This window comes from Callorhinus ursinus, unplaced genomic scaffold (genome assembly GCF_003265705.2).
Source record: "Callorhinus ursinus isolate GAN/ISIS: 27379988/994484 unplaced genomic scaffold, GSC_fseal_2.0 scaffold14, whole genome shotgun sequence".
Classification (NCBI taxonomy): Eukaryota; Metazoa; Chordata; class Mammalia; order Carnivora; family Otariidae; genus Callorhinus; species Callorhinus ursinus.
Genome location: NW_027397076.1, coordinates 36,303,060 through 36,314,956, shown reverse-complemented (window position 1 = coordinate 36,314,956; position 11,897 = coordinate 36,303,060). Strand labels below are relative to the sequence as shown.

At 38.3% G+C, this 11,897-nt stretch overlaps 1 protein-coding gene across 1 annotated transcript in view; it reads right to left on the bottom strand.

The window, feature by feature from the left end:
• IL26 (interleukin 26) overlaps window positions 1-11,312 on the bottom strand; it is a 26,922-nt gene extending 15,610 nt beyond the window's left edge. The window contains exons 1-3 of the mRNA XM_025882844.2: window positions 11,142-11,312; window positions 11,000-11,056; window positions 10,693-10,827 (exon numbers count right to left, since the gene is read on the bottom strand). Coding sequence (XP_025738629.1) covers window positions 10,693-10,827; window positions 11,000-11,056; window positions 11,142-11,312 — 363 coding nt within the window. The remainder of the gene's footprint in view (window positions 1-10,692; window positions 10,828-10,999; window positions 11,057-11,141) is intronic.
• Window positions 11,313-11,897: the final 585 nt, after the last annotated feature.

The window sequence follows — 11,897 nt, the reverse complement described above, 5'->3', positions numbered from 1 at the left end:
GGGGAACCCTCCTACACTGTTGGTGGGAATGCAAGTTGGCGCAACCACTCTGGAGGTTCCTCAAATAGTTGAAAATAAGAGCTACCATACGATCCAGCAATTGCACTACTGGGTATTTACCACAAAGATACAAATGTAAGGATCTGAAGGGGTACATGCACCCCAATGTTTATAGCAGCAATGTCTACAATAGCCAAACTGTGGAAAGAGCCAAGATGTCCATCGACAGATGAATGGATAAAGAAGATATGGTATATATACACAATGGGCTATTATGCAGCCATCAAAAGGAATGAGATCTTGCCATTTGCAATGACGTGGATGGAACTGGAGGGTGTTATGCTGAGTGAAATAAGTCAATCAGAGAAAGACATGTATCATATGACCTCACTGATACGAGGAATTCTTAATCTCAGGAAACAAACTGAGGGTTGCTGGAGTGGTGGGGGGTGTGGGAGGGATGGGGTGGCTGGGTGATAGACATTGGGGAGGGTATGTGCTATGGCAAGTGCTGTGAATTGTGCAAGACTGTTGAATCACAGTTCTGTACCTCTGAAACAAATAAGGCAATATATGTTAAGAAAAAAAAAAGAAGATAGCAGGAGGGGAAGAATGAAGGGGGGGAATCGGAGGGGGAGACCAACCATGAGAGACAATGGGCTCTGAAAAACAAACGGAGGGTTCTAGAGGGGAGGGGTGTGGGGGGATGGGTTAGCCTGGTGATGGGTATTAAAGAGGGCACATTCTGCGTGGAGCACTGGGTGTTATGCACAAACAATGAATCATGGAACACTACATCCAACACTAATGATGTAATGTATGGTAATTAACATAATAATAAAAAATTTAAAAAAAGAAAATATATTTATTCTATATGATCATTAGAAAATATATATTACCAAATATATTGGTTTAAATATATTTATTTAATATTTTTAATTATTCAAAATTCAATTACATTGAATAATATATTCAATTATTAAAAAATGATCTCTTTAAAGATTACTGTAAATTATACATATTACGCAAGTTAACACTAACGTTGGCACTGAAAAGGAATTTGTTGTTTAGGTGAGCCACTCCTTTGGAAATTGTTGAGAAAATATAATTGGAAGAAAATTAGTGTTCTGTGTAAAGAAAGTGATAAGAAAAGACACTAACAATTTTATGGAACAACTACATGCTATGAACTTTGGTATATTATCTCATTTAATTCTTCCAACAACCACAAGATGAAATTATTGGTATTGTTAAAGACAGGTTTTGGACTTTGCACTTAATGAGAGAATAACACAGGGTTGGTCTCACTTCCTAATTCTGGTTTTATTACTTCAATCAATTGCAATTAAAAACCTGAAATTGGGGCACCTGGGTGACTCAGTCATTAAGCATCTGCCTTTGGCTCAGGTCATGATCCCAGGGTCCTGGGATCAAGCCCCACATCAGGCTCCCTGCTCAGCGGGAAACCTGCTTCTTCCTCTCCCACTCCCCCTGCTTGTGTTCCCTCTCTCGCTGTGTCTCTCTGTAAAATAAATGAATAAAATCTTAAAAAAAAAACAAAAAACTTAAATTACCAGGATAAAGAATTGGCAACGCTTCATAAGTTGGTAAGTTAGTTGCCCTTGGGTATACAAATTACTTATTGAACACACTACAAGAAATCGAGACACCAATACTCTATTTGCCAAGACTTACCAGACTTTGAAATTAAATACATACAATAAATATAGGGGTGCCTGGGTGGCTCAGTTGGTTAAGCAACTGCCTTTGGCTCAGGTCATGATCCTGGAGTCCCGGGATCAAGTCCCGCATCGGGCTCCCTGCTCAGCAGGGAGTCTGCTTCTCCCTCTGACCCTCCCCCCTCTCATGCTCTCTCTATCTCATTCTCTCTCTCAAATAAATAAATAAAATCTTAAAAAAATACATACAATAAATATAAAGAAATGTATCTAATCACCATTACTATTCAAGCTCTCAAAATGTTAATTAAAGTAGATCATGAAATCTCAAAAACGAATGGAATTTTTTTTTCAGTTTCAATTTGGATCACTAGCAATTAGGCAAATTATTTTGTAAATTCAACTAAGCAACTATTAAGTTCCTTTTTAAGTCTGAGAGTATTTGAGTTCTATAAGAATCTTTAATGTGTTTTTTACATATACATAGGTCAACTATCCAAATACTATGGCTAGCAAAGATCATAAAAATAAAAGTGTTTACATCACCCATAACTTATTTCCTTTGAACAATTATACCATCTTAATCACCCAAATCAGACTATTTTAATATATAATATTTTATTAGGTACTGCAAAATGCCTAGAATGTTACCAAAAACAAGAAGATGACATTCAAATACAATGGTACTGGAATTCCAGACCGAATGGTCAACCATGATAATTATCATGGTGCTGTCTCTTGGGAGTGGCTCAATAAGATGCCAGTCTTAGTGGACTTACAAAGAATCCCAAAAGGCAGGAAGCTTGTAGAAATCAGAAAGATTCCTCAAAAATGAAAAATAATACAAGTCCATGAGTTAATAATAACACTAAGACAAAATAACTACTTATTGATCACCTTGGAAGAATGTTAGAAAAGCAATTCCTTATACTGAAAACTGGTAAAGAAAAAGAATTAACTACTTGTGCTTTTTTATATGATCAATTTCTCAGGACAGCCAAGTAGTAAGGGGTAAGTTCTATTTATGGAATTACCCCACTTATAAATAAAGAAGGTATAATAGAATTTGTAAAGTATCAGTTTGCAATGCCTTATGAATAAATAGATCTAGATAATAATTAATGACTGCTAACATGATAAACCTAAATGCCATATACTATGTACCTCTGATGAAAAATACACGACACTACACGTGAAGTGATTCAGCCAAAATATCAAGCCTGAATTTGATCAAGAATCTATGCATAATTACCAATGTATGGAAAATAAAAGAAAAATATTAAATGAATCTATGAAAATTCAATCATCAAAATACAGACTATGAGAAACTTTGTAAGGCAAATGACCCAATACCTTTAACAAATAAACTGCAAGAAGAAGGAAGAAGAGGAGAAAAGAAAAAAACCTGAAAGAATTCATCCCCAATAGAACCATACTACAAGATATGTTAAAGGAAATCCTTCAAAGAAAAGGAAAATAATGCCAGATAGAAACCTGGTCCTACACAAAAGAATGAAGAGTCTCAAAAATGGCAAAACACAAAGAGCTATAACTAACTATTAAGTTAACAAAAGGGATAAAATGAAATCATTTTAAAAATCAATCAAGAAGTCAGAAAAAGAGGAAAGTGGAACGAAGAACAGGCTGGGTAAACAGAAGACAAGCAGGGTGGTAGACTTAACTCCAACCATATTAAAATCCAATCACTTAAAACTAAATGGCTTAAACCGATGAATAAAAAGATAGAGTAGATAAATACACACACAACATAAATATGTGTTGCCTATAAGAAATCCATTGTAACTAAAAGGCACAAATAAGTGTAAAAGGACAGAGAAATACATCATGCTAATACTAATCAAAAGAAAGCTGAAGTGGTTCTATTTATATCAGAAAAAGTAGGTTTCAGAACAAAGAGTATTATAAAGGACAATAGGGTACTTTTATAAAATAAAAGGGTCAATTCATCAAGATAACATTGCAGTCATAAATATTTATGCACCTAATAGCAGAATTTCAAAATACATGAACTTCTACCATGAATACTGATAGAGCTTCAAGGAGAAACAGAAGAAGCCACAATTAATGTCAGAGATGTCAGTAATTGATAAAATAAGTAGAAAGAAAATCAGCAAAGATATAGAAAAATTGAAAAACAGTAACCATCAATTGATCTACTGGATATTTCTAGAAAACCCCACCCAACAGCAAGACAGCTATTCTTTTCAAATACACAAAGAACTTTTACCAAAATTAACCAAATTCTGGGCCACAAAACATGGCTCAACAAATACAAGTGGATTTGAGTCATATAAAGGATGCTCTCTGACCAAAATAAAATCAAATTAGAAATCAAAATCAAAAAGGCATCTGGAACAATTCCCAAATATACAGACACTGAATGACACCCTTCCAAATAACCGATGGATCAAAGAAGAAATCAAAAAGGAAATTAGAAAGTATTTCAAAGTGAATGAAAATAAAGCACAACATACCAAAGACTGTGGGACGTAGCTCAAGTTGTACCAAAAGGGAAATTTATACGCTAAATTCCTGTACTGAAAAGATTAAAAAAAAAAAAAACCTCAAACTGATAACCTCAGCTTCCACCTTAAGAAAACACTGAAAGATCTCAAGTTAGTGACCCAAGCTTTCAATGTAAGAAACCAGAAAGAAAAGAGTAGATTAAACTCAAATGTAGCAGAAGGAAGGAATAATAAAGTTCAGAATGGAAATCAGGGAAATCGAAACAGAAAATAATAGAGAAAATCAATTAAACTAAAAACTGGCTCTTTGAGAAATCAATAAAATTGATGAATTTCAATAAAATTTCAGAAAAAAAGGGTGAAGACAAAAAATACCAATATTGAGAATGAGAGAAGTGACATCATTCTATACTATACAAAACATTAAAAAGATAGTGAGGAAATAGCGTAAATAACTTGGTGGCTAAGATTTGGTAGATCTGATGAAATGAATAATCATTGAAAAACTATCAAAGCTCACTCAAGAAGAAATTGATAACCTGAATAGCCTTGCATCTATTAAAAAAATAGAATATTTAGCTTAAAATCTTCCCATAAAGAAAACTTTGGGGCGCCTGGGTGGCTCAGTTGGTTAAGTAACTGCCTTCGGCTCAGGTCATGATCCGGGAGTCCTTGGATGGAGTCCCACATCAAGCTCCTGGCTCAGCAGGGAGCCTGCTTCTCCCTCTGACCCTTTCCCCTCTCATGCTGTTTCTCACTCTCTCTCTCTCTCTCTCTCGCTCAAATAAATAAATAAAATCTTAAAAAAAAAGAACTCTAGGCAAAAATGGCATCACTGGACCATTGGCTTCAAAAATGGCTTCAAAGGACCAATTCTATGCACTCCTTCCAGAAAATTCAAGGGGAGAGAATACTTTCCAACTTACTTAATGAGACCAGCATTATACTAATTCCAAAAATGAGACAATGATATTACAAGTCAAGAAAACTACAGACTAATGTCCCTCATAAATGTAGATGCAAAAATTGTTAACAAAATTTTAGCAAACTGAACCTAACAATACATGATAGGGATAACACTTTATTACCAGCTAGAGTGCATCCCAGAAATCCAAAGTTGGTTTAACTTTGAAAATCAATGTAATTTGTATCAATTGTTTAAAAAATAAAAATCACATGATCATCCCAATAGATGCAAAAAGGCATTGACCTAAATGTGAAACCTAAAACTAGAAAAATTCTAGATGAAAACATAGTAAAAATTCTTTGTGACCTTGTATTAAATATAGATTTCTTAAATATGGCACAAAAGGTATGATTTTATGATTCACTGAAGAAAAAATTGATAAATTGGACATCATCAAAATGTAAAATGTCAGAGCACCTGGGTGGCTTAGTCAGTTAAGCATCTGCCTTCCGCTCAGGTCATGATCTCAGGGTCTGTGATCAAGCCCCACATCGAGCTCCCTGCTTCTCCTTCCCCCTCTGCCTGCCCCCCCAGCTCAAACTGGCTCTCTCTCTCTTTCTTGCTCTCTCTCAAATAAATAAAAATAAAACTTTTTAAAAAATGTAAAATGGGGGCACCCAGGTGACTCAGTCATTAGGCATCTGCCTTCAGCTCAGGTCATAATCCCAGGGTCCTGGGATCAAGCCCCACGTCGGGCTCCCTGCTCAGCGGAAAGCCTGCTTCTCCCTCTGCCACTCCCCCTGCTTGTGTTCCCTCTCTCGCTGTGTCTCTCTCTGTCAAATAAATAAAAAAATAAAATCTTAAAAAATAAAATTAAAAAAATGTAAAATGTCTTCTCTTCAAAAGACACTTTTAAAATAATGAGAAGATGTCATAGGCCAGGAGAAAATATTTGCAAATTATGTATCTGATCAAAGATTTGCATGCACAATATATTTTAAGACACACATACTCAAAACTCAGTAAGAAAATAACCAAACTAATTTTTTTTTCCACAAGCAAAATATCCAAACAGACACTTCACCAAAGAAGATACATTGTTGGTAAACAGGCAAATCAAGAGATGCTCAACCCTAGTAATGAGGAGATGCAAATTGAAAACACAATGTGATACCACTACCCTCCACCTACACTGGCTGGCATCAGTAAACATTGACTATACCACGTGATAGCAAGGATACTGAGCTCTCACACACTCCTGGTGAAAAATGTAAAATGGTACAAACCGCTTTGGAAAACAATTTGGCCATCTTGTACAAAATGTACACCCGACCTATAGTCCATCTATTCCATTCCTAGGTATTACCCGAGAGAAATGAGAATATCTGTCCAAAAACTTGTACATGAGTATTCATAACAGCTTTATTTGTGATAGCCAAAAACTGGGAAGAGATAACCACCAGTAGGTGAACAGATAAATAAATTGTAGTATATCATTATAGTGGAATACTACTTGGCAATAAAAAAGGAATACATTATTGATACCCTCAATAACATGAGTGAATCAAAATAGTTATGCTAGGTGGAAAAAAACAGACATAAAAGAGTATAATTCATACACCATTTACATTAAATTCTAGGATATGGAAACAAATCTATAGTGACAAAAGGCACTGTCCCTGGGGACAGTGAGACGGGGCAAAGAGGGAGGGGATCACGAAGGGGCACAAAGAAACTTTGGGGACTGACGGCTATGTTCATTGTCTTAATTGTGGTGATGGCTTCAGAAGTGCATACGTATGTCAAAACTACCAAATCATACACTTTAAACATGTTAATTGTGTATCAACTATATCTCAGTACTGTTAACAAACACATCATAAATAGTAAACAGACACAAAAATATAGATGGAAAATGTATGTACTAGTTTTATGATTACGCTGATGCATGGGACTCTGAAACTTTGAGCAGGTCTAAAGCAACTTGTTTACCTTCCTCCACGCTTCCTCTTTCTATACTGTTAATGAACGACCCCCCTCCCCCTCAGCCCCCCAAGCAAGAACCTTTGCCTCATCCCAGACTCTCCTCTCCTCCTCAGACTCTCGCCCTCGACACTAGAGCGCCACCACTCTACTCCAGGCACATTATTGTTTTCTCTCATTGTTTTTTCTCCCTCAAGCCTCACCCCCCAGCTACACCCCTCTACCGTCACCAAAGAGGTCTTTCGGAAACATAGAGAATTGATCATGCCATGCCCTTCGGTGGCTTTACATTCTCTTCAGGATACAGTCCTTCTCCGTGGCTAGAGCTGTCATGCCTTACTCAGCCAGGCCCTTACCAACGTCTCCTGGCTAAAAGTCTACCAACCAGCCTCCTCTTCCCATTCCCCAAGCCACTTCACATTCCCACTCTATTACTTGCAGCTTCCTGAATAGGGTGTGTCGTGTCATACCATCAAGCCTTTATTCAAGCTTCTCCCCTGCGGTTCCTGCCCCTCCAGAGAGCAGGGACCAAATCATACTGGCCTTTCTCACTCAGCACAGACCTGGAAAATACCGAAGCAGGCTACCCTGCTGTAAGGCAGCTTGCAAAAAGTCAATTTACAAAACTGACTCGTTTCTTTTCACCATTTCGTTTCAGGTGATTAGGTTTTCGTTTGTCTTCACAACACCATTTTCAGGAAAGCTCGATTTTGTCTGTTTCGCTTCCCTTTTTATTCATGAGAAGATATTCGTAAGAAGAAATCATTCACTGACGAGAGCAGATGCTCAGTAAGTTTATATTAAACAGATACCTGCTTCTGTTATCAAAAATGCAAAATTATGATTGGCCAAAAGAGTAAACGCAAGACAAGCATCTATTTCCCTAGAACAATGTCTGAGAAGGCTTTCCAAAGCTCAGGCTCATCCTCTGGTTTTCTTTTTCAGTTTCACAGAAGTGTTTACTTTACCCCAGGGCATAAACTCCGCAGTTTGTGAAACAAATTAACTGGAGCTAGCAACGGTTGGCTTCAGGTGGGAGAAAGTAAGAAGGAAAGCCCCGAATTAGGTGGGCGCTTGGGGAGGTTGATTGGATGTGTGCTCGTATGTGGCCACAAGGGGGTGCCAGCCACCTTGGTAAGCAGCCAAACCTGCGTGAGAGGCGCCCCGGGGCTCCCATCCGCCGTGTGGCCCACGTCCCTGAAAGATTATCTCTATGGACAGAAGCGTCTTGATTGACAGGTCTCTTCAGGGAAACAACAACTCCAAAAACAACTCAAATATACAACTAGATAGTTGTATATTTTCTAAGTGTTTCCCCTAGAACATTGCTTGGTTTGGCTTACAGCTATCATTACGTGTTCTCTAGCTATTTGAGGCGAGGAAACCGAATTGATGGGAAAACAGACATGGCTTAGGGGTTCCAGATGTCCAGATACGCTACAGTATCAGGCAAGGATTTATTCTAGTGCCTCACCATCAACTTCATTTGAAATAACGTTAAATTAAATCGGATAGCTAAAACAATGAATAGCACCTACACAGAGGAGCCAGGGTTAAAACAAACAAACAAACAAACAAAAAAGGAGAGAAACAGAATTCACTTAAAAAAACAAAACAAACAAAAACAAAAAGACAAAAAAACCAGGCTGAAAAGGATCCCTGTCACCAGACACTGAAATTCGGGGAGCAGCTGGCTTGTTCTTTTAGACTCACTCTAGCCTATAGTGACTGACTTACATCGCATTATTTCCCCTATATCAAGTCCTTCAAGGGATATTCTCTTTCTCTTCAAATCTTTCAGCGGTGAAAATGCTCTTACTGGAGGGTAATAACAACTTAATAAGTTTTGGGGGAAATGAAATATAAAATTATATGATAATTCAGCTTAAATTTAAGAGACTCTACTACTTACTGTCTTTTTTTAAAGATTTTATTTATTTATTTATTTGAGATAGAGAGAGGGAGAGAGAGCGAGGGGGAGAACAATAGAGCGAGATCACGAGCAGAGGGGGAAAGGTAGAGGGAGAAGCAGACTCCCTGCTCAGCAGGGAGCCCAATGAGGTGGGGCTCGATCCAAGGACCCTGGGATCATCATGCCTGAGCTGAAGGCAGACACTTAACTGATTGAGCCACCCAGGCACCCTACTATTCACTGTCTTAATAAGATGACCTCATAGGTCAAGATAGAAAAAGCCAAAGATAAGTCTAAGTTTCTTTCCCCGAGTTTAGGCAAGGGAACTGGCCCAGAGCATTCTCTCTCTTCTACAGAGGTACTGGTTTGTAATTCTTCTCACTGCACTTATTTGAATGGAATAGGAGAGTTTATGAAACACCATGCAACCCAAGTCTCAAACAAGGACATAACTTAAATACAAACTAACCAAAGAAAAGGAGAAGGAGTGTAAATTCTTTACCTAACTGATCAACTCACCCACATAAAATGCCACTGTGCTGTGATCTGCAACTCGAGATCCTGAGCACTTTTATGGACCACGAGGAAAAGACATCCTAGCTCTTAAGAAATAAAAATCCGAACCATGAGAGACTATGGACTCTGAGAAACAAACTGAGGGTTCTAGAGGGGAGGGGGTGGGGGGATGGGTTAGCCTGGTGATGGGTACTAAGGAGGGCACGTACTAAACTAGGTGTTATACACAAACAATGAATCATGGAACACTACATCAAAAACTAATGAAGTACTGTATGGTGATTAACATAACATAAAAAAAAAAGAAATAAAAATCTGCCTCTAACTGTCCAGAGTTTAAGTCTCAGTGACCATAATACCCCAGGGTAGAGAGCTTGTCTCCACCTGGCAACCCAAGGACCGCCATAATCATCACTGCTCCACCGTCTCACCTCCTGCAAGGTGCAAGCACAAGAGGCTGGGAAGGCATCGTTGGAACCCGAACAAGATCACAGAAAAGATCCACCATTCCCCACAGAGGCAAGTCAACTACTATTGCACTCATCCTGGCTTAATTGTTTTGCTTTGTTTTGTTTCATTTTTCTGCGCTGGTCTTTATTACTGTGGATGTTTATACAGAAGTTTGGTCACTTTTACCTTCCGAATGAATTCCCCATTGTTTATGGTGACCATGGCTATACCACAGCATCACATAATTTAAGTACCAAAGAAGACATACCGCCCTTTTTTAAAGTTTTTAAACTTTTGACTGAGACTATGCCTCAAAAAGGACATAACTATTTTTAAAAATTAGATAAATAACTAAGAAAAAAGTAATCTAACAGCCCTCATCAGTATGAGTAGGAAAGAAAGAAAGAAAGAGCGAGCCTAGAATAGTGTCTGGCAAACTTAAGAAATATTTATTAAGTAAGCGAATGAATCTCTTGGGAGATGGTAAGTAAATAGACATTGAGGATCATTCTGTGTCATTTTAGACCTTCAACATGTCTGAGGTGCCACTCTGTAAGAAATAATAAACAGAGTGGCATTATGAGTTATACATGCTTATTCAGTGCTGGTTCACTGACGATAAACTGTCCGTTTGGACCACAAGCAAACAATTTGAAAAGCCCCGTTTACTCACCCTTCAGTGTGGAGACAGCTTCCTACATGCTGGTTTCTAGGTAGGTTTCTAGGCTCAAACTCACCGTGTTTGCTGTGCATACTTACACAGCGGCTCAACTGCTGCCTAAGGCTATGAAGTTCTTCCACAAAATGTATTTCCCTGCAGACTTGTAACTGGAGTTGACCAAAAACATCTTCCATGAAGAAGGACAGAAGCTGTTCTTGGAATCTGCAGTTTTTCTGTAAATGACATATAAGAAATTGCCTAAGGTAAAGCACCAGTAACTTTTGTAAAATGTCGCTGAAATACCCGCCTGATTATTACTTAATGACCATCTGGAAAAATTAAAATGCAGGGGAGAAAGCATCAAGCAAGTAGAAAAACGAAAAAGACATAAACCCTCTGGCTTACCATAAATAGCTTTTTTGTTTTCTTTTTTAATAATCGTATATTTTTTATGTGGTCTTCCTACAATAAAACAAAGAGAACTAAGTTTCATCCAGAATGACAAATGTCTTTTTGGCCATCATTTTAAGCAGAGCCCAATACTTACTGGAATTGTTGCTTTGAGCCATGCTGCCTTGACGTACAGTGTGTCAACAGCTTGGGACAGTGTTCCCCTTGGGTAACAACCTTTCGCGGAGGAAGATGGTTTGTGCTTGGCAATGGCAAGAGACAGAGCGACAAACAGCAACCCAGACCTCCAAATGCAATCCACCTGCATTTCCCTCCACCTCACTCTGGGCTCGTGTCACTGTGGCAGCCAGAGAGTTTCTTGTGCTGGTGAGATGATCGGATAACCTACTTACTTGAGCTCTCAAGGCCACCTCTCCGATGAGATGCTGTGGTAGATAACTTACAGTGTACACAGAGGAAGATCACTTTGGTTGTTCTGTTTTTTTAGAGCTTGCTTCATAACCAAAACTACTTTGACCACACCATCTATGACGTTTAGAAAAAGCTCAAGCTTACTGGTAAAGGTTGGGGCCCCTTTTAAAAAAATATCAGAATTTCAGTTGCATATCACAACAGATCCATTATTTTTTAAAAGTCATGCCAAGCCAGTAAGAGACTGATCTCCAGGAGGCTATGTGATTTTTTTCTAATTCCCATATGGGAAAAACAAAACAAAACAAAAACCTCCTTTCTAACCAATATCCCACCCCCCCAAAAAAAATTAACTAAAGGTAGATTGGACAGCCCTGGGAAACCCGCTCATGATCTCATATGGGTGTTACATGTCTCCCTGGCCAAGCCCTTCACCCAGCTCCCCCCTCCCCTCAGGGATCACCATTCTTCAGCCAGCATC